General features: G+C 36.7%; 1 protein-coding gene across 1 annotated transcript in view; it reads left to right on the forward strand.

The window, feature by feature from the left end:
• The first annotated feature begins 200 nt into the window (after positions 1-200).
• Positions 201-24521, forward strand: part of Il31ra (interleukin 31 receptor A) — a 42054-nt gene continuing 17733 nt past the window's right edge. The window contains exons 1-5 of the mRNA XM_026385963.2: positions 201-255; positions 3197-3314; positions 5766-5938; positions 13886-14037; positions 19606-19783. Coding sequence (XP_026241748.2) covers positions 201-255; positions 3197-3314; positions 5766-5938; positions 13886-14037; positions 19606-19783 — 676 coding nt within the window. The remainder of the gene's footprint in view (positions 256-3196; positions 3315-5765; positions 5939-13885; positions 14038-19605; positions 19784-24521) is intronic.

Below are 24521 nucleotides of genomic sequence, written 5' to 3' on the forward strand. Positions count from 1 at the left end.
GTTGATGGAGTGATTATGAAGAGATTTATGTTATCACAGCCAACAAAACAGAATAAAATTGAATAAAAATAAAACCCTTCCTACCCAAGTATCTGTTTGTCACTTGAAAGGGGTTGTTGGAAAGAATTAGGAAATAATCTCTCTGGTGACATTTTCAGCTCTCTCTCTCTCTCCAGCCTTCGTGAGCTAATTCAGGAAAAATGTGGATCTTGACACTATGGATACTTCCTTTACTCTACAAATTCAGCCTGACAGGTAGGTCAGCCTGACCCTTTTATGGATCTGGTGGTTATCCTATTGCCTTTTTTGGAAAAGAATTTTTAACTTCAGTGCCAAAAGACACCCACTTCTAGACAATAGGGAATTTGTGAATGCCCTGAATTTGTGTATGTTGTGTGTGTGTGTGTGTGTACATAAGCACATCTGTACTTGAAAGTTTAAATATACCCCTATATATGCAAGTTTGGCAAGATGGCTTATATGACCTCCAAAAAGTTAAGATCACTGTGAGAGTATGATGATAAGAGCTTGTCTCCTTAGTTTTTGTGTTGATTTATATAACACACACACACACACACAGACACACACGTAAATACAAAAATAGACAATTTTTACATTTTTTTGCCATAAATTCCAAGGATATAAAGGGAAATGAAGCAACAGCATATTTCTACGATGTACCAACCCAACACTACGGGCCTAATATCCATAGAATATTGTGCAGATCTAAGATATGTTAGTTTCATTCCATTTTATGCTGAAAAATTAAGAATCAATACATGTTGGGCTGTGGGAGGGTAAGGAAGGCATTATTTACCAGAGTTTAAGTCCTTCTTCTCATATGTCAATGGTCAAGACGAGTTGCATGCCCACGCCTGAGTTCAAAGCACCAAGGAAATAAAATCTTCCTATATGTCAAAGAGAAGGACATATTGATGAACATTGAACATATTGATGAGTATTCATTTTATTTAGCACAAATTTCTAATACCAGTATCAAATGTCCTTCTTTAGACTATTGGTCTCTCTTGCTACATGGCAAGCAGTAAGGGCAAAATAATTGTAGCCCCATATAAACAACCCAGGTTGAATGGAATTCCATTTTTTTGTTACTTTTTTTCTATTCTCCTAATACCTGTGACATTTTTAGTCCTGAAGACCAGATATGTGACATATTTTATGGCTTATGACTTTGAATATATGTTAACCAAAGCTGCTTCTTTTATATACTATATGAATTAGATTCTTTAGAAACAATTGAGATCAAATTCATATATGATATAATCTATCGGTTGAAAATATTCAATCCAGGCTAGGGCTATAGCTTAGTGGTAGAGCTATTGCCTAGCATCATGAGGCATTGGATTTGATCCTCAGCACTACATATAAATAAATAAACAAACAAACAAACAAACAAATAAATAAAGGCATTGTGTCCATATATAACTAAAAAAATTTTTTAAAACAAACAAAAAAAGAAAGTTTATAAGACACTGGTAATTGTTATGCTTACAGAATTGTGCAGCTATTACTATAGTTTTCAGCCCAAGAAAACTGCTTGTCTCTTTTCTATCCCTATTTATGTGCCTACTCTGGACATTAAAAAATATAACTTCTATCTATAATTCTATATTCTTTGACCGATATTTTCTCATCTCCCATTTCTCCTAACCACCCAAGCACCTGGTAACCACCATTATGTGCTCTACTTTTATGAGATCATCGTTTTTGGATTTCATATCTGAGTGAAATCACACATAGCACACACACACATGCACATACATTCACATACTGACATTCTCTCTGAGCCATGGAGATAGGAGTGACTTGGTGAGTGTGCCAGACTCTCAAGACATTGTTGACTGGCCCTTAGTTCCCCTTATTCTAGACTTTGCACATTCCCCACGGCAGCTATGAAGTGTTGAGTCTGTGAATATTCTTACCCACCCAAGGACTCCACGGGGAAAGTTTTAAACTATGTGGGCCCTTTGTGGAATGTGTTAATGGTGCAGCTTCTAGTCTCCATGTAATAAACTGTATTATTTGGTTCAGGTTCCATTAATTTTGGTCTTGATAAGCATTTGGACTTGGAGATCAAAAGCTTTCTTGTGGTTTTCGGTATGCAAGTAGCAAAGTGAAGGACTTAGAGGAAGCAACTTCTCTGGAAAGAGCCAGAAATATTGACATAATATGAAGGCATATGGCTCTTCTTATTCCTATTTGTTATTTTTAGGGGCTCCTTTACTCATGCAGACAATGCTCATTTTTTAAATTAAATATATAAATATATATGTAAATACACATATCTAGAGCCTTTTAAAAAATTTTAAGAGCCTAAACTAAACAAAACACATAATAATGATTATATATTATTATTGTAGTTTGTTGACTACATTCATGATAGAAGGAAATTCTAAGTTTCAACAATAGATTAGTGAAAAATAAAGATGTAGATGTTTTCCCATTAAAGTTCCTGGACCCCTGAATTCTACCTATGGATTCCATAAGTGTCTAGATCCTGGTTCTTATCCCTGTATCTAGTTATTTTCCTGGGTGGGGAACTATCTGGAACAAGATATGAAAATGCAGCTGAAGATATTTTTCTATTATACTATATTCTGGGAAAAGAAAATAATTGGATCTTTTAAAAAAATATTTTTTAGTTGTCAATGGACCTTTATTTTATTTATTTATATGCAATGCTGAGAATTGAAGCCAGTGCCTCACACATGCCAGGCAATGCTCTACCACTGAGCCACTACTCCATCTCCAATTATTGAATCTTTTGCATCAATAACTTACAGTTGAAGTGTGGCATAGTTCAGCATTTTGAGCTTGCTCACATGATCTGTTTCCCAATTATCCAGAATGGTTCTATAATTTAATGCTTTACTTAGTATTTAACTAATGCTTAATATTTGCCTGTTTTTTAAAAAATAATTTTTATTTCTCAAATGTTGTTTCTTAAGAATATAAAATATAATTATTAAAAAGTAGAATTCTAACTCTTCAAAGGGAATAATAAAAAAATTAGAAGAGCTAGAATTAGAGTCCTTCATGAATCTGATTAGGAGAACTTATTATCTAGCAACTAAACCAACAAACCCAGCTTTTGGTAAGCCCGTTTTCAATGAAATTTTTAATGATGACAATATTTATTGTGTACTAAAATTGTGTCTATGTAAATTCTTTTTAGCTCTGCCAGCAAAGCCTGAAAACATTTCTTGTATATTATATTATAAGAAAAATTTAACTTGCACTTGGAGTCCAAAGAAGGAAATCAATTATACCACATACGTTGTTAATAGAACTTAGTAAGTATGGGAGTATGTGTTCTTTCAGTGGGGGCCATGGGAAGAGTCAGAGGCTCCTGATGCGTTGATGAGCAAAACCGCTTAGGAAGTAAAATGTTTTCTCAGTTACAATTTCTGTATGGCCACTTTGTCTATCCAGTGGCTAGGGTAACATCTTGGCTACTTACATCCGTGCAGACAGGATCTGCAGCTACATGGGGAGGGGACATAGAGCCACATGATGACCTCCTCTTAGAGCTGCTGGATTGGCTGAGAATAGTCATTAGTTACAAGCAGAGTGGAAAAGTCTATTTATTTCTTATATTCAACATACCCCTCATCCTTCCAGCATGTTATACAACTGTCCATTCTTCATGGATGAAGATAGAGTAAGTGGAGCTATGATCTAGCACTGAGAAGTGGATTTACCTCAGTCTGCCACTAATTTATTGTATAACCCTAAACAGTATTCCACCAGGACAATGATTCCCAAATTTTCTTTACTATTGAAAGCATCCCTTTTAATTCTGTTTCTATTAAATAAAACTTCTAGAATTAAATATCATCATCCCAGTCAAAAGTTAGGTGTTTTTATATGTGTACTTTTAAAAAAAATGTTGAAAATAGCTCATAAAACATTATTTTCTTGTTGTTCCCCTAAAAATAAAGGGACTTATATTGGGACCATTGCAAGATGAACTACTATCTTATCCATTTTAAAAAGAAAGCCTATGGTTCCAAACTTTTTTTTTTTTTAAGAAGAAGATCTTGTCCTGAAAGGGAAATTCTTTTTTTTTGTTGTTTTACAAAGAAAGGGAAAAGGCAAACACTATTTTTTGCAGTATCAATGAGCATCTATGTCAGATCAATGCTTTCAGACAGGACTCAGTAAACTTTCTATAAAGGATCAGACAGTACAGCAGAGGTGGGGAAATTAGTCTGCAGGTCAGACACAACCCATCTCCTGAATTTATATGGCCCATAGACTAACAATTGTTTTATGTTATCAAAATGGTCAAAAGCATAAATCATAAGAAGAAAACTTGGTGTCATATGAAAATTATAATGAAATTCAAATTTCAGTGTCCACAAGTAAGGTTTTACTGGAAACCAGTCTTGCCTATTCATCACAAATTGTCTACAGCAGTTTGGGGGCTACTGCAGTAGTGTTTAGTAGTTTTGACAGAGATCAATCTCCTTCCAGAGGCTGCATCTACAATGCTACCTTGAGGGTACATTTTTCTTGGTGTAATAACTATCATAAATCCTTGAGATCCTTTCTGGTTTCAAGATTCTATGATTTGGGCTAGGGATATATATATAGCTCAGTTGATAGAGTGCTTGCCTCACAATCACAAAAGGCCTTGGGTTCAATCCCCAGCACCACACACACACACACAAAATAATAATAATCTATGTGTCTAAGCTCTTTTCCTTTCTCCCACCCCAACAGACACTGGCACATTACATGTTGAACTTCCTTTTATGTTCGTCTCTGTCTCCTTTGCAATTCCCAGAATCATGTTTGCTATGGTTCTACCCACCCATCTGATTCCTGCTAATATAGGTAAAAATTACAGCTTAATAGGATCTATCCATCATCGTCATCTATGTTAAACCCAGGGGCACTCAGCCACTGAGTCACATCCCCAGCCCTCATTATTTTTTATTTTGAGATAGGGTCTTGCTAAGTTGCTTAGGGCCTTGATAAGTTGTTGAGGCTGGCTTTGAACTTGTGATCCTCCTATATCAACCTCCCCAGTGGCCAGGATTACAAGTGTGTGCTGCTAAACCTGGCCATCTATGTGTTTTAATGAGTTTTCTGAAAACAATATATGCTAGTGATAAAAGTCCAATCTGAAACATAAAGAATGTTAAAAAAAAATCACAGACTCAAAGGTGACAACTTTAACATTTTTACTAGGGCCTTTCCAGCTATCTTTAGAATAGTTACATAAATATGTATGTTGATACAACTGTGGTCATTACAAATTTGATATGCATCTGTTTTTTTTCACCAAAAACAGAATATAGCCATCTTTACATATGAGTAAATATAGATATATTAAAAAGCATTGGTTAAAATCCTACTTATATGTCCACCAGAATTTATTTAACAAATTCTCTTTGACTTTTAAAAAATAATAAAGCCTCAAAACTATAATCTGGAATTTCAGAGGCCAATACATTATTTCTTGCCAATAGGAAAAGCATTATGATTGGCTTTTAAGTGGGCTCACAGGGTTTCCAAGGAGGTCTCGAAGGCTCATAGTATCTCAGGAGAAAATAAGCAGGTAACTTTGACCTCTCTTTGAAGCAGAAGGAAACCAAATCCTGAGCCAAGAAAAGAATATCCTGGACCTCAAGAGAAACCCAGAGTAAAACTAAAAAATACAGCTTAATATATTAAGTATGACTACATTTCCAAAATACTATACTAACCTCATATTGAATAATTTTTTTCCTTCAAAGCTCTTTTGGAAAAAAACGTGACATTTGTAAAGCCAATAGTTCGACAGGTGCTTCGTGTTCTTTTTTCCGTCCAACTATAACACCCCCAGATTACTTCACCATTAAAGTGGAAGCTGAAAATAAAGATGGTGTAGCTACATCTGATATTACACGTTGGACCTTAAATGACATAGGTAAGTGTTCTTTGATGTTCTTAGATAGTCTTTATTGAGTAATTACTCTTCTCTTTCTTTTTTCTTTAAAGATATATTTGTAGACGCAAAGTTCAAGGGAATAGTAGATATGTGTTATGGATATTCAGAAAACTCATTTTCTTATCAAAGAAGGAAGAAAAAAGGCAAGGGAAAGAGGAGGGGAAGGAAGAAGGGAGTGAGTGAGGGAGAAAGTGAGAAGAAAGCAAGCAAAGAAGGAATTAATTGGCCAAATAAGAAAAAAAGGAATGAGAAGAAATATCTGGTCACTGATTTCTTCTTACAGTTTGTTACATAAATTGAATTCAGATAAACAAAGACCCCTCCCCTAAACACATTACAAATTATTGTTGCTCATGAAAGAAGAGTAAAACACTTATTTTAAAAAATGTCTCACTAATTCTGACCTTTTACAATTATTTTTTAAAGACTCTTTTTTCCTGTGTTTTATTTATTTACTTTTTTGGTACTGAGGATTTTACCTCAGGTGATTAACCACTGAAGTACATCCTCAGTCCTTTTAAATTTTTTTTATTGGTTGTTCAAAAAATTACAAAGCTCTTGACATATCATATTTCATACATTTGATTCAAGTGGGTTATGAACTCCCATTTTTACCCCGTATACAGATTGCAGAATCACATAGGTTACACATCCACGTTTTTACATATTGCCATACTAGTGACTGTTGTATTCTGCTGCCTTTCCTATCCTCTACTATCCACCCTCCCCTCCCCTCCCCTCCCATCTTCTATCTCTACCCCATCTACTGTAATTCATTTCTGTCCCTTGATTTTTTTCCCTTTCCCCTCACATCCTCTTATATGTAATTTTGTATAACAATGAGGGTCACCTTCCATTTCCATGCAATTTCCCAACGGGTCTTGCTAAGTTGCTGAAGTTGGCCTTGAACTTGCAGCTTCAGCCTCTCGAGTTGCTGGGATTATAGGCTTGTGCCACTGCTACTGACTCCTGTAATTTTTAAATAACTACTTTATTGACATATACTTCACATAACATAAGGTTCACCTTTTAAAGTGTTCAGTAGTCTTTATCATATTTACAAAGTTGTACAAACACTTCCACTGTTTAATTCATAACATTTTCATTATACCACACAGAAATTTCAGACTCTTTGGGTTGCAAGTGCCTAATCCTTTACTTACCTTTTCCCCATACTCAGGAAAGTATGGGTCTAACTTTTGTCTCTATGGATTTGCCTATTATGAACATTTCATATAAATAGAATCATATATTCTGTGGCCTTTTGTGTCTGCCTTCTTTCATTCAAATAATGTTTTCAAGGTTTGTCACCCCGTAGCATGTATTAGTTCGTCATTTCTTTTTTATAGCTGATTGACTTTTTCATTATTATGAATAATAATGCTTGCCGCAGCCCGGCTGGCTGGGCAAAATAACGGGGGGGGGGGGGGGGGGGTGACGAACAACTTGTGTATGTTGATACAGCAGGAGTGGAAGCTGTTTATTATAGGACAACAGAGGTATTTATACATTCCATACAGCTTATCTAATTAACATAAACTAGATACAGCAGTCAACCAATCAGGAATCTCCACACTTAATGGCTCACTGGCATTACTTCACAAACCACTCCCCCTGGCAAAATACCAGGCGCCATCCTGACTTGTTTACAGACCTTAACATTAACCACTCCCTCTGGCAAAATGCCAGGCGCCATCCAGACTTGTTTACAGACCCTAACATTTGCCAGGCGCCATCCTGACTTGTTTACAGACTCTAACATTTCTCTGGCAAAATCCCAGGTGCCATCCTGACTTGTTTACAGACCTTAACATTAACCACTCCCTCTAGCAAAATGCCAGGCGCCATCCAGACTTGTTTACAGACCCTAATATTTGCCAGGCGCCATCCTGACTTGTTTACAGACTCTAACATTTCTCTGGCAAAATCCCAGGTGCCATCCTGACTTGTTTACAGACCTTAACATTAACCACTCCCTCTGGCAAAATGCCAGGCGCCATCCAGACTTGTTTACAGACCCTAACATTTGCCAGGCGCCATCCTGACTTGTTTACAGACTCTAACATTTCTCTGGCAAAATCCCAGACGCCATCCTGACTTGTTTACAGACTCTAACAAATACTATGAATATTTCTGTAAAAATTCTTATGTGAGCGTGTGTTTCAATTCTCTTAGATATATATCTAGTAAAATTGCTGAGTCATATGATAGAGAACTTTTTGAAGAACCACCAAATGTTATTAAAGTGGTTGTATCATTTAACATTCTCCTCATCCATTTATAAAGGCTATGGTTTCTCAATATCCTTACAGACACACTAACAATAACTGTTGTCCCTCATTTTTATTATAGTCATCTTAGTGGGTGTGAAATGGAATCTTATTATGGTTCTGATTTGCATTTACCCAAAAACTAAGGATGTAGAGCATCTTTCATATATTTTGTGGCCATTCATATATGGTTTTGGGAGAAATTTTACTTCATATTCTTTTCCCATTTTTAATTGAGTTGCCTCTTTATTGAAATTTAAGAGTTCTTTATATATATTCCTGGTTTACAAAGAAAACTAAATGAAATTTTCTAATCTCTTTTGACTATATTTAGTATCTATTTAAATATTGTGTAACTTTTCACTGCTTTAAATTTGGAGTAGGGAGGAATTTTAATCTAAAATAGTAAAACTCTAGAATTATAAAATTGATCTCTGAAGAAACTGCTTTTTATTATCTATTTCTAGGTCCTGATAAAGTGTTGCTAAGTAGTAAAATATTTTTGGATTCCTTTTATGAGAGAAAAGCATATAATAAATAACAATAATATATTTGTAATTAGAATTGTATTTAAATTCAACTGGATGGGATTATGACAGTGCTTTAAGAACAATTGAAAATAGTTTGATTTCTAACTGAAACATGTCTCCCACCACTTAGTGCTGAGAGCCATTAGCCAAGTAGGTATGACAATTTCCTTGCCAGAGTACCCCATGTTGCTTAGAGGAAGGACTCGTGGAAATGGACTTGCCTTGGACATTTGCAGAGACATTGCATGTATGTTTAAGAAAGGTCACCCTGCTCAAGGACCAGGGTGGATCCGGGTTTAGGGATGATCCTACTGGTTTAGGGCGATTCCAGGTTTAAAGTGTACCCTGCTGGGAATAGGGTGTATCCTGCTGCCTCAGGCATGCCCACTCCTTGAGTTCCTGTTGAGTTCTTGTGGGATTCAGAGAGTATTTTTTGGGATACAGAGCCGAGTGGAGGTGTGAATTTCCCCAGAACGTGTGTAGAGTACCGGTGTGAGTTCGGGAATAAAGAGTTGCTGTTTGAATCTACAAGGTGTGTGGTGGCTCGTGATTTTGTGCCCAGCCAGACTGCGGCAACTTAGGTTTACACTGATAGTTTTGTTTAAGCCTTTTTTCCCCCCCATAGATAATGCTTGGGTATACTTTTAGTCTAACTTCTGTCATAAGTTATCTTACTAATCAAACTTTTGCTATGTTTGATATGTGTCCTTTTTAAAACTTAAAGTCTATTTTGTCTGATATAAATATACCTACCTCTGTTCTTTGGGTTACTATGTGTATTGAATGTCTTTTTCTTAGTAGTATTTTTTATTGGTGAATTATAATTGAATGTAATAATGGGCTTTGTCTTCACATTTACATACATGCACATAGCATAATTTGGTCAATTACATTCCTGAGTACCTCTTCTTTCCCTCCCACCTCTGGATCCCCTTCCTCTACTCTACTGGCCTCCCTGCTATTTTCATGAAACCCCTCCTGCCGTTTTGATCTTTTTACTTTCAACTTACTTTTGACTGTAGATTAAAAGTGAGTCTCTTGGGGCTGGGGATGTGGCTCAAGTGGTAGCGCGCTCACCTGGCATGCGTGCGGCCTGGGTTCGATCCTCAGCACCACATACCAACAAAGATGTTGTGTCCGCCGAGAACTAAAAAATAAATATTAAAAATTCTCTCTCTCTCTCTCTCTCTCCTCTCTCACTCTCTCTTTAAAAAAAAAAGTTATATTAAAAAAAAAAGTGAGTCTCTTGTAGATAGAATTCAATTGAATCATTTAAAAGAATCTGTCTGCCAGTCTATGCCTTTTGTTAGGAGAGTTTAGTTCCTTTACATTTAGAGTAATTGAAAAAGGAGAATTATTTTCACTATTTTGTTCTTTTCCCTGTATGATTTGTAGCTTTTGGCCTCTTATTTCCTTTATCACTGCCTTCTTTGCATTTAGTTGATTTGTTGTAGTTATATGTTTTTGTTTCCTTCTCATTTCCTCTTGTGTATATTCTTTGTGGTTACCATGAGGATTACATATATCACCTACACTTATAATCATCTAATTTGAATTGATACCATGTTACCTTGAATTGCATACAGAACTTATGCCTTCCCAATTCTTCCCCATTTGATGCCATGGATATCATAGATACTCACTAATAGAGATTTATAATTAATTTAATGCTTTAGTCTTTTAAGACCCATGTAAAACAAAAGGACTTATGAGCCAGAATCATAATAATAATTGTTTTTGATTCCTCATGTATTCATTTGTACCAGAGGTCTTTCCATCTTCAACTGGCTTCAAGTTACTGTCTAACATCCCTTTATTTCAACATGAAGGACTCCCTTTAGTATTTCTTTTAGAACATGTCTACTGGTAATAAGCTCCTTTAGCTTTTGTTTATCTAGCAATGTCTTAATTTCTCTTTTAGTTTTGAAGAACAGTTTTACTAGATACAGAAGTCCCAGTTTAAAATTTTCTTTTTGTTTTTAAAGTTGGGTGCAAAGGCTCATACCTATAATTTCAATTACTCAGGGTGCAACAGCATATATCTATAATTTCAGCTACTCAGAGTGTAGCAGGAGGATTGTAAGTTTGAGGCCAGCCTGGGCAACTTAGCAAGACCCTTTCTCAAAATATAATTTTTAAAAAGGGTTGATGGTGTAGCTCAGAGGTAGCTATAGCTCTGGAATCACGAACACATGGAATCACTGAACTCAATCCTCAGTACCACACACAACTTAAAAAAAAAATTCAGCACTTTAAATATACCATGCCACTGCCTTCCGACCTCTAAGATTTTGTTGAGAAATCAGTTTATAATATCATGACATATCCCTTGTTTATGAGTTGCTTCTCTCTTGCTGCTTTTGAAATATTGTTTTATCTTTCTACTGTCTAGTTGTGGGTCTTTTTAGTTAGGTTTATCGTACTTGGGATTTTTTGGGATTCTTGGACTTGTAGATTCATGTATTTCATCAAATGGGAAGTTTGCCCATTATTTCTTTGAATAATCTTTCTGACATTTCCTTTCTCTCTTCTCCTTCAGAGACTCTCAATTGTATAATTGGCCTGCTTGATCATGTCTCACAAGTCTCTCAGGTTCTGTTAACTTTTCCTCGTTCTTTTTTTCTTTTTGCTATTCAGATTTACTTATTTCAATTGTCTTATTTCCAAGTTTGCTGATTTCTTCTTGTGCCTGCTCAAATTTACTCTTGCATCACTCTACCAAATTTTAAAATTTTCAGTTATTGAAGTTTTTAGTTAGGTTTATCTTACTTGGGATTTTTGGGGATTCTTGGACTTGTAGATTCATGTATTTCATCAAATGGGAAGTTTGCCCATTATTTCTTTGAATAATCTTTCTGACATTTTTTTTCTCTCTTCTCCTTCAGAGACTCTCAATTGTATAATTGGCCTGCTTGATCATGGTAAGAAAAGACCCAAGCAGACTCTAAACTTTCATCTTGGATGGATCCCAAAACTCAGAGCAAGCCTAGCTAATCTGTGAAAGACTGTCCCAGTAGAGTCAGTATACAAACACTAGGAGAGGTGGCTATTGTTTCAAATATCAGAATCTTACTCAGCTTCTCTTTAAGACCTTATGTCATCTATTTTCATGTTTCCCTACATAATTTCTTGCCCCAGGCTTCTACAGGTGTGAAGTCTTTCTATAGCTTTCATGAGTTGTTCCTGACACTTTTCCAACCTGAGATTCAAATTAGGCAAAACAAGAGGCCAGCCCTTTCTTCTTCAGACAGGTTAGAATGTTGTAAATAAGGTCTACTCTGTTCCCTCCAGTTGAAGGAAGGGAATTAGGAACTGGGTTGCTGTCTCCTTTCTATCAAGACCACTGACACAACACAAACAGTGTGGAGCAAGGCAAATAAGACTGCCATAAAACTTTTTTCCTACCTTTCTGAAGGTGACATTTTCTTAATTGGATATTCTAGATTGGTTAGTATAAACCTCAGATAGATTTCTAGAGTTCCTGCAAGCTTAGTCTACTCAGTTTCTGTCCATTTTTGTTTTTCTTTTTTTCAATGTTTCCATGAAGGAACAAAAACTTGGAGTTTCCTAGTCTACCATTTTGCTTATGTGACTCAATACACACCAGTTCCTAATGAACTATTTTGAGAGCCATTTTAATCACAGGAAAAAATTAATAACATATCCTTGGTGATAGAGTTGATTAGTTGAATGGTTATATAACAGGAATTTGTGTTTACTCTGACTAAAAACAGTTTAATTCAATGAATATAGGCAGGAACTTTGGCATAGATATAAATGAGTGTTATCTTAGTTGTTACTAGAAATTTATTTACCTTTTCTAAATCTCCTCTGTAAAATGGCCATTTTTGTTATGTGGTTGAGAGGAATTGACAAAATTATTCACCTGCAAGAATACTTATGAAGTGTTCCATAAATACCAGTAATCTTATGGAAATACTTAATATGTCTATTGCTTATAGCTCCACTTATAGAGTGGTCATATAGTTTGGTCACCCTTTAGTTCAGGCATAAAAAATACACATTATTTTTTGAGTAGTCACTAAAAGATTTCTGAATATTTTAATGCAGTCAGTGTTTTAATGATATGGCCCTAACTAGGGATTTTGCTTTTCCAAATCCACAATGCTACTATTAAATTCTAGCTAGTGAGGGTGTGATGAGATAGGTATTCATACATTGTTGATGGAAACTGATATTGATGTAGCCTTTTCTAGGAACAAAATTGCACTGTGTGGCTGTTAAACTAAATATCTGTATTTCCTTTTGAAAAACCAACCAATCAATTCTAAGGGAATTAAGGAAATAATTAGAGATGTTAGAGGAAGATTCATCTCTTACCCATGTATTCATTCACTTATCAAATATTTGATACTGGCTATGTGCCAGGTTTTAATTCTGGACTTTGTGATCAAGACTAGCCTCTGTCATTAAGGAACTTTAAACAAAATACTGGAAACACTATGAATGCACAATTGTAGAAAAGTGGTCAAATAAGTTTCATTTATCCATAAGGTAGATATTATGAAACTTTTAAAAAAAACCCATGTTTTGAAGAATTTCCTGATTTTGTGTATTAAAAAAATTTGAGCATATGCTACTTCTATAACCAGAAAAACACACATTTCCATAGAGAGAAAATTGGGGCTAGAAGATTTGTAGTGTGAAAAGAAAATGAGAAGTTCTTTCTAATGGGGTTTCCTTAATCATGGGGATCAAGGAGAGGGAGGCCAAGGGGAGGGTAGATACAGGGAATAGCTTATTTTCTTGTATGTAGTCTCTCTTTAAATTTCTGTTGTAGTTTATTGTGTAACTATAGTTTGTCTGGATTATTATTTTTATTTATTTATCTCCTTTCTGGTATAAGATATGACCCAATCAGTAAAAGACTGATTTGCAGAAAAATCTCAGGAATAATCCTCTTTTCATTAGGTAGTCCTTTTTTGGAGTTAATTTCGGTTGAGACATTCCTTTTGCACTTCCCTGCTATGCCATCTGCATAAAGCAAACAGCAAAACGTGTACTACTATTTATTTTCTAGGCTTATTGTGCTTTCAGTTTGGGCTCAATGTTATTAGCATCTCATTTTCTTGCAAATATGAGAATTGTATGATTTTTATTTTCAGTGAAAATGGAACCACCTAAGATTCTTTCTGTGAAACCAATTTTGGGCATCAAAAAAATGATGCAAATAAAATGGGAATGGCATGATTCGTTATTTTCTTCATCTGATTTCAAATACATGCTTCGATACAGGACAATCAATAGTACCCATTGGGTAAGTCATACTTTTATAATATTTCTATTAGAGGGCCTGAGAAAGAGATTCATTGACAACTTTGTTGATCTAGAATCTTTTTAACTTTCTACATTGCAAATAGAAAAGTAACATACTAAGTACTATACTTTTCAGTTGTTTATTCACATCTTTTAGATTGGGTAGATGTTTCACCACAGGTGTATTATAGTCTGAGCACAGTGACACATTAAAGAATGAAAATTTTACTTTTGCATTATACCTTGGTTTGTTTCTAGGTCTGTTGGTTATCAGATACGCTGTGGTTTGACCATTTCTTTTTTTTTCCAACCTTTAGTAAAAATTTTAAGCATAACACATCTTGGGAAGTAAACAAAACATATATTGCATTTGTCAAATTACTATTAAGTCGGCACTCATGTAAAAGCTACCGAAGTCAAGAATAGAACATTTGCAGCATTCCAGAACCCTTTGATTACACTTTCTCCCCTTACAGTTAACTGCTATCCTGTTTTCACAGTAATCATTTCTTTGCTTTTAATATTTCACCATTATGCCAGCTTTCTGGAAAAATATAATTTAAGGAGTGCCCACTATTGTATAAGTGCCCAGCAGAAATATATGAGGAACATACAAATTCAACCTATGCAATTTGTATTTTTTATGTTTGACTTTATTCTCTTGATATTGTGCTTTTAAGATTCATTTATATAATTCTAAAATGACTTCACTCATTTAAATAATTTTTTATTGACCGTTTCAAGTATTATGGTTTAGATATGAGAAATCTCCTAAAAGCTCATGTGTGAGACAAATAAGAAAGATTAGAGGTGAAATGATTGGGTTACGAGAGCCTTAATTTATCAATCCACTTGAATGGATTAACTGGGTGGTAACTGTAGGCAGATAGGATGTGACTAGAGGGGTAGGTCACTGGGGATGTGTCTTTGGGGTATATATTTTGTCTCTGATGAGTGGACCTCTCTCTCTCTCTCTGATTGCCATGATCTGAGCAGCTTTCCTATGCCATACCCTTTTGCCTTGATGTTCTGTCTCACCTCAGCTTGCCTTTTTGCTCTCTTATTAATGATGAATTTTGATGAACAGAACTTCTTAATTTTGATCATGTTAACTTTTATCAAACTTTTCCTTTATGCTTAATGCTCTTTATGTTTTAAGAAACCTTTTCTTACCTTGGGGTTCAGAAGATAATTCTCCTGTTTCCTTCATCCCAGCCTGAAATTATATCATCCTTCATTTTTTGGTGACCACCTCACATTATGGAGATGTCTTTAAGACTTTTCCCCTCTCACAAAACTTGCTAGAAAAATACATATTCACTATTGTACAATTGTTTTTGTACTGATAATTGAACCTAGGCATGCTTTTCCACTGAACCAGATCCCCAGCCCTTTTTATTTTTTATTTTGAGACACTCAGTTGTTTAGAGCCTTTCTAAGTTACTGAGGCTGACCTCAAGCTTGCAATCTTCCTGCCTCAGCCTCCTAAGTCTCTGCAATTAAAGGAGGACACCACCCATACCCAGTAATTTGTTAGGTTTTAACCTGAATTCAAATGCTCTATTTGTTCCTATTGAATTTCTTCATTTTGGCCTTATTCATCATTTCACTCCACTTGGAACCTTTATTCTGCTACCCCAAACCTACTTTCAACATTTTACTTCCTTTTTAATACATGATAAACTTACTTCAGATTTAATAACTTAATTCTATGACTTTATCTAATCATTAAAAAAAGCAGTAACTGCATCAGAGCCCTGTGGAAAGCCAGTAGACTCTCCAGGGGCATCAATGCTGCCTTCTTTTTTTTTTAATTTATTTTTTTAGGTGTAGATGGACACAACACAATGCCTTTATTTTTATGTGGTGCTGAGGATCAAACCTGGGTCCCGCCCATACTAAGCAAGCGCTCTACCACTGAGCCACAATCCCAGCCCCAATGCTGCCTTCTTTGAGTGTAATCATTACTCAGGTTTCTACGAATACACCTGATTACCATGACAGTCATTTTTCATCGTGTCCAGGAGGCTATCATGAGACCCTTTCCTAGTAGAAACCCTCAAACACGATGTCTGTTGTGTTCTATCCTGTTCTAGAATGCTTTAAGAAAAGAAAATTTGTCAGGTTTCATTTTCCTGTATTCAGAGAGAATGATGTTGGCCACTCCTCCTTCCTGCTTCCTTTCTGAGCCAACTCTGGAACCTTCTTCCCTGAACCTGACTATATGACACTGGACTCACCAATTTATAGTTCGAGGAGCCCCTAAGCAGAGCAGGCCTCAGCACTGCACAAACTCATCTTCCTTCAAGCCCTGTGCCATAGATTCAGCAAACCTGAGGAACTGTGGGGAGGTTCAGCCACACAACCAGCACTGACTAGCCACCCCAGTTCTTTCTATTGGTAGGGTCCCAGAGTCACAAAATGTTCCAAGACAGGATTCAACAAGAAACAAACCAGAGCCTACGTCACTCTGACAAATTACTCAACTATGTGTAACACTAAGTGAGGCCAACAAATAGAAGTTGCTCCAACTCTTGGCATTCTATACTCCACCCTTTAACAAAGTCACCCACATCTGCATCCATCTTTGCCTTCTCTCTTTCTGTCCATGAGGTGAGATGTCCTTCCTTCTGCTCTCCTGGAGAGAGAGCATCCAGGACTCACTCTCTCCTTTCAGATATCAAACACAAGCAAGTCTCCTCAGTTCTAGAACCAGCTAAGATCAACCCAACCCACTCCAGCCTCATATTAATGGTCCCCACTCATGGAAAGAGGTACAAATCCTTAACCTTCTGAGACCAGGCCGCACCAACCCTCCAACCTTGTCTTTCACCTTGAGCTTACTTCAGTAGTAATTCTGGATTGCTTGTTTTCCTTGCAGCACACTGTCTCCCTATTCTGTGTCTCTGCCTAGAACACCCTCTGCTTTTGTACCTGTGCTACTGCCCCTCTATTCATCTTTCAGAACTTAGATGAGATATATTTCTTTCTTAGGGTCTGAGCGAGGTTCCCCTCCTCTGTAAGTCTCTGTCATGGCACTTAACAATCAACACATTTAAACTCATTAGATTCGCCCCTCAGTAGACTGTAAACTCAAATGCAGGTACCTTGATTGTCATTTTTATTTTTCCTTTGCTTGTCACATGGCTGTGTTCAACAAACATCAGTTTAACCAAACAAAACCATGTAAAACTAATTCTAAAATCCCATTGTGGCCATATAAGAAGACCCATGTTTGTATGATGTTATATGGGTAACAAAATGCTTTCTTATGTGTCACCTATTTAATTCTTGCAAATATCCTATATATGAGGCATTGCTATCCTCACTTATAGATTAGGAAATTGAGATGTAGAGAGATTAATAAACCAAAATCACAAGGTCTGCAAGTTGCAAACCTAAGCCCAGGTTTTCTGACTCCAGGTTTGTCATTCATGTGACCACACTTCAGCAACCTTCAAACCTTCCTGCGGTTCTTGTCGCAGGGTTTGCCCCTTTTTATGATGAAGCCATGTGGACATCCTAGAAGCCATGTGGATATCCTAGAAATGAATCTCAAGATTGTTTAAAGAGTTTGATTTAGGCTTTGCACCAAAACTTCTGACTCATCCCTATGACAAACACTTTGGGTGAGCTAGGATTTGGCACGGAGCATAGACTTAGAAACAAATCTGATGGAGTTAATTAGTGTATTGGTAGGATTCCAAGGCCTGGGTGGACATGGGGAGGCTTTAGATCTAAGCCTGTGTATGAAGGCCTGGAGTCTGAGAGAGCCAATAGCTCCTCGACTAGACAAAAGCTAAGGTATAAATCCAAGGCAATTTACCTTAAAGGCAAAGTGTTGAAAAGACTGAACAGCCTGTTTTGGTTTTTCTGTAGCCGGGGCTGGGAACAGCAGGTTTAAGTGGTTAGATGAGGCAAAGCTTTCTCAGCCTGAGCATGATGAGAAGTACCAAGTAGGCCAAGTGTGTGCTGAAGGAAAAATTAGGAAGATTATTTTAAGAAAGATTTAAAAAGAATATTTTTTTAAAATTTTTATTTTTGGGTACTGGGATTGAGCCTAGGGGCACTTAACCACTGAGACACACAACCATCACTTTAAAACTTTTTTTCTTAAATTTATAGACAGGATCTTGCTAAATTGCTGAGGACCTCACTAAGTTGCTGAGGCTGGCCTTGAACTTGCAATCCTCCTACCTCAGCCTCCTGAGCCCTTGGGATTATAGGCACTGTGTCCAGCAAATATTTTGCATTTTAAAAGGCATAAAAAGTAAAATAGAGCATTATTAGACCTCCTTACAGTTGGCATATGGATTAGAATTATTTTTATAACCCCATGATGAATGACAGATTGTCTCAAGTTTTGTTCCCAATAACCTTAGTGTGGTGCCATAGTATCTCCTGGGGTTGTTTGGAAGAGGATGCTCCAGGAGCCCAGGCTTTAACAGTGAAAATGCTATTATTGCCTCTGGGTCCTACCTCCTTCCTCTGCCCCCAACTTGATTGGGCTTTCAGAAGTCCCTCTGTAGCTGGGGTGCTCAGCTCTCTGTCACACACTTTCTTCTTTTGCCCAATTACAGTTAGACCCAGGGACTATAATTAAGTACTTCCCTTCACAGCTCTTACATACATGTAAGAAATATCAGAACTTCCTTCTCTCGCTGGTTGTATACTAATAAAATGGACATCCTGTTAGTGAAATTTGTTTTTATTAATCAACTCAATATAAGTTTAATAAACTAACAGCTAACCATTTTCATTGTTCCAATAATGTCTGTGCTCAGAAATAAAATATATATATATTTTTAGTTTTTCAAGGAGGGTTGGCTCCAGAAGGGACTTTTAGAAATTTTATAAAACTCCACCTTTATTTTGCTAATGATAAAGTGACACTGATTGAGAGAAGGGAACTGATTTAATTGGCCATTATTCTTCCCAAGAGAATGTCAAAATGAATTTATATATCCAGGCTGTTGAGACTTTAAGCAGCTTGATTGGTTACCCCAAGACCAATCATTTATAATGGAATATTGGGGTAAAAGAAAGAAACGGGGAGTGAAGAAACTTGTGTTCTGGTTCCAGTTCCACTGATCACAAATGCTGAGGTTGTCTTGGGGTCACTTAACTTTCCTGGGTCTCAACCCTGACCTGAGAGGATTGACCTCGATGCTGCCAAGGTCTCTAACCCCCTTGATCTGTGAAACTGTATTTCTAGGTACTGAAATCACCTCTGAGTTTAAGCTGAGGCTCAGTTTGCCCTGAGTCATGGAGTTTTGCCTTGTATCTTCTAGAACATCATTCACCAGGCCCAGAGATGGAAATCTCTGTTCCCAAGCTCAGAGACAGGAAATGGGGATGGAGGTGGTGGTTCTTGGGGTGATTACATCTATTTAGGTACAAGTTGTCCCCAGGCAGGTCTGGAGGTTTATTTATGAAAATGATGTTTTTTAAAATCGGAGATACACTGTTTCTAGTTCTGAAAGGTAAGAGAGCATTGAGTAGTGAAGGAAATGTGGAAAGGGAAGATGTGTTGCCCCCATTTCAGCTGAGAGCTTTTTCTGTCTCGCAGGTGGAAGTTGACTTCCAGAGTGATGATCTGGTCTACAACCTCACGGGGCTGCAGGCTTTCACAGAATACATCATAGCCATGCGATGTATGGTCAAAGGATCATACTTTTGGAGTGACTGGAGCCAAGAAAAAAGGGGACTAACCGAGGAAGAAGGCAAGCTGCTCTCTGTAATTCCTTGTCTCTGTGCTCTGGTGTAAGGCTGTCTCTGCCTAGACCTGGTAGATTTTGTCAAGTGCCAGGCTTGAGAATCATGGAATCCTGTGATCCCAAAACCTGGAGAGTCCTCATGTTCCCTCTCCACAGGCACTTATAGTCCCCACTGAGCCCCTGGGAGCAAGCTATGCTCATCTGAGGATGTTAGTTACCTTAGCATCTTTGTATCCCAAAGGCAAAAGATCTCTTCTTTAATGTTCTTATAAGGTTCTTACATTCTACCTGAAGAGGTATTATTTAAAGGTATCCTTTTATAAACTGAAGATATATTTTTTAAATCCTAAAGCTACTACTAAAATATAAAGTATAACTAATGAAATGGGAAAAAATCACCTTTAATGACAGAAAGGGAAGGAAAAAGACAAGATAGCCAAGTTCCATGGGGGTCTCAGATAACATCTGGATTCAGCTTCTACTTGGGTCCAACAGTTCATTCCTCTGGCTCCTGCGTGAATTTCCCATGACACCAAGTTGATATTAACAGATGTTTGGCAGATTTACCCGTGTGATAGGATTCCGGAAATGGTCTGTTGCCTTGTGAGTCTTGCATTCCCCAATGGATGTTCATGATTAGCCTGGACTTCTCCTTAGTGGCTATGGTTTCAGAACAGGGATTCATGCTGCAAATGGGGAATTGGGTTAGACATCCTCCAAAAGCTCTTCTCACTCTGAGCTTCTTTTCTTATATGCATTGCTTTAGTAATATGGAGGAAAAAAATCACAGAAAATACCAAACCATTAAGTGCTTAGAACTGTGCCTCACACATGATATTTTTTTTTTTAAAGAGAATTTTTAATATTTATTTATTTTGTCTTAGTTCTCCGCGGACACAACATCTTTGTTGGTATGTGGTGCTGAGGATCGAACCCGGGCCGCACGCATGCCAGGCGAGCGCGCTACCGACTGAGCCACATTCCCAGCCCACATGATATTTTTATATGTATAAAATATTTATTTATTTAAAAAAAAAATTTTTAGTTATAGGTGGCCACGATGACTTTATTTATTTATTTTTATGTGATGATAAAGATCAATACCCATATTGTATCCCCACAGCACAGTTAAGTGAGTGCTCTACCACTGAGCCATAATCCCAGCCCTATTTATTTATTTTAAAGAAATAAAAATGTATGTTAAAACAAGGTATGGGCCATGTGTTGTCCTAGCAGCTCAGGAGGCTGAGGCAGAAGGATCATGAATTCAAAGCCAGCCTCAGCAACTTAGTGAGGTCCTAAGCAACTCAGTGAGACCCTGTCTCTAAATAAAATATAAAAAGGGATGGGTGGGTTGGGATTGTGGCTCAGCGATAGAGCGCTCACCTCGCATGTGCGAGACCTTGGGTTCGATCCTCAGCACCACATTAAAAAAAAATAAATAAGTGAGGTAAAGGTATTATGTCCAACTACAACTAAAAAATAAATATTAAAAAAAAAAGGGATGGGGATGTGGCTCAGTGGAAGAGTGTCCTAGGCCCAATCCCCAGTACCAACAAAACAAAACAAACAAAAAACCAAGGTGTGGACCTAATGTAAACTAAAAAATACATACATTTGGCACATATTGACATTCTAAATGTCATTTCTAAATGTCTAATCAATATAAATAAAATAGTTTACAAATATCAAACAGCACATAAATTGCACAATAAAAAAATGGTCCAGTGGTATTGTTGAAATAGTTCATGTTGTCTATATTTTAATTAAATCCTCCCTTTAAAATACTAAAATGAAGCCCGGGATATCATTGATCATTTCTCTGCTACACCTTTCTGTAGGTAATTTGGTGATTAAGTACTACCTTGGATGGGATGGTATTTTATCCAGCACTTTTAAAAAATATATATATATTTTAGTTATAGATGGACACAATATCTTTATTTTGGTTATTTGTTTTTATGTGTTGCTAAGGATCAAACCCAGTTCCTCACATGTACTAGTTGAGCTTTCTACCACTGAGCCACAACCCCAGCCCTTGGCTAGCACTTTTCTCTGTGCCTATCACTCTTCTTGTCTGGTGCCTTTATGGCTCAGAGTCTCAAGTCTGGTAAGTTCTTCACAGTCCAGCCACTCCCTAATGTCAGTTTCCTCAACTTGTTTTGCTGTCAGAAACAAGATTTACAATTTCATGTGATCTATTAGCTCGGCAAGCTTGGTTAAGAGTAATTTGCAGAAACACTTGATGCTGGTGTTCTCGTTTGCTAATTAAATCAATCAACGCTTATTTGTCAAAGTTACCCATAAAGAACATTGGCTCCCCATCCTCCAGCATTTTCAGGATCCCAGAGGAAATTGATGAAAATGCATATCCAACTTCCTAGCAAATCCCAATTTCTGATTTTCCAACTCATAAACCCTTTGTTTCCCTACTTCACAGTGAAATGCTAGTTGTCTAGTACATATGATTTCAAATCTAATTATTTGAAAAATTCTAAGTTAAATGTGAGGTAATACCTATTTTCTCTTGGATTTCATCATATTAATAGGGCTGTATACCTACATTTTGTCATTAAATATCTACTTCCTAAATGATACTGGTATAATTTGATTCAATTTTTAGCCTTATTACTTAGAAGCTTGTGATATTGGGCAATAATTTATGCTTCAGAAATGAGGATTATGAAACATATGATTTGGGGTTAAATAATTCAGGTAAAATGCTTAATATAGCGATACTTACTAAAAGATAGTTGTTATTATTGTTGGTCTTTAGCAAGGGCATCAGTATGTGTCTGCTTGCTATTGGTTGAGGGGATACCCATATTGTATCCCCACAGCACAACATCTAATTGTTTCTAAATCAGTCCAGGTAATTGATGCCTTAGAACACATAGGTATTTTGATGGACTTGGAAAAATTCAATTTTTTCCCCCACAAATGTAGAGTTACTACTCCCACTACCCTTTGGTTAGACTATAAATTCATTATCAACTCATTGTCAATGAAAAGTTCACTGTAATAATTGTAGAAGATTTACATGCTAGTCAGGCAGGTTTTTTTTTACTAAAAACTGCATCTGATGGAAAGTCTATTTGGATATCTGCAAGAAATAATGGCCTCAATGAAAGAAAAAAATGCTCAATTAAACTCATTCATTATTGCTGTCTACTAAAACTAAGTGGCTGCCCATGAGATAAATCTAAGGAGAATTTCACTAAGGTTTCTAATCAAAAATAAAAAAGTCAAAATGCCTGGGATGATTATTTAATAATCAATTTATGTATTTATCCTTGAGATGACTACTTAGGACTGGATTATAATGATCATTTTGTGTTTAGAATTTTCTTTCTTACTTCCAATATTATTATCCCTGAATTTGACTTTCCACATGACTGGAACAGAGAAATTCTACAAATTAAAGAGAACGAGTCTCTCCAATTCTGTGGGTTACCTTTGAAGGTCTGATGGTTTTGTGGGCCCATACTAAGGCTGTCTCTGAGAGAGGCTTTACCTGCGCATATGTCTCACTTGTCTTATAAACAGGCTGAAAGCAGCCTGTTTCTTCCTGGGAAAGTTGAGTACTGGCTGTTCCGTCTTGTCATTCAACAAAGACTGTTGGGAAATAGAAAACTCCTGGGAGAGCTTTTAAGGCAACATCTCAGTGGAATTAAGGTGAAATCACATGTGAAGTCTAAACAGCTCCAATCACCTTATAAACAGTTTAAATGAAATTACAATAGATCTCACTGGGAGATGCTAGCCCTAGTAGCTAGCCTATGTTACTCATACTTTTGTTTCTGCAAGAGTAGTTGTAGAAATGTGTCTCTCCCTTGATGACAAAACAAGTTATCGACTTAATTGCCCTTTGGTGTACTTTTCTACATTATAAGGTTGTCTTTAGTTGCAGATACTCATTTCACTATAAGATCCCAATCATTTAAAGTTAAAAAGATCCCTGAAGACAGTCTTTCAGTACTAAAATAGTTCAGATTTTGGCCTTAGAGGTAGGCTCCATTCTTTGTGGACCTAATATAGCATCCCCAGCCACACAACTTCCTCAAGAAAGGATTCAGAGAGCTGCATCTCTTTATTAGGTTCATTTCCTCTCTGCTCCAAATTGTAGGCCACTAGTCTCCTGGACATTTCTTTAGTACCTTCTGCTTGCCTCTCCTGGCTGATGTGTGTGGGTCATTCTTTAATCAGCAGGTCAGCATTTTGACATCGCAGGTACGTGTTGGAGCGTTGAACTACAGATTGCTGGTGATCCATCCCTTGTCAGAACTTGCTTGAGACATTTGAGAGAAATAGTCCAGAGAGAAAGTGAAATGTAAATTCCTTGTTTTTGTACATTTTGTCCCTGTATAGTTAGATCATCGGAAACCTATACTCTCAGACTGTGTTTTTACTGAAAGAAGTTGACTCAGATTTTATGCCCTTGTGTTTTATAGATGACAACCATGAGAAACATGTTTGTATTGTATTTCTATGCTTTTACTCACCTGGGATTGCAGTTTTTGGTCTTTTTGTCACCCTGTGTCCTTTTTGAGATAAGTCCTATTTATGAACTTAGTGTCCATAGGCAGAAAACAATAATCTCTTCATATGAATTTCTGTGTTTTCTTTTTATCAGGTTATGAGAATTTATTCTTTTTTACTTTTCTTGCTGGGAAGACCAGCATTAAATTTAGAGCTCAGTATCTGAGTGTGGTGACACACATCTGTAATCCAGTGACTGTGGAGGCTGAGGTAGGAGGATTGCAAGTTT

This window comes from Urocitellus parryii, chromosome 1 (assembly GCF_045843805.1).
Source record: "Urocitellus parryii isolate mUroPar1 chromosome 1, mUroPar1.hap1, whole genome shotgun sequence".
Lineage (NCBI taxonomy): Eukaryota > Metazoa > Chordata > Mammalia > Rodentia > Sciuridae > Urocitellus > Urocitellus parryii.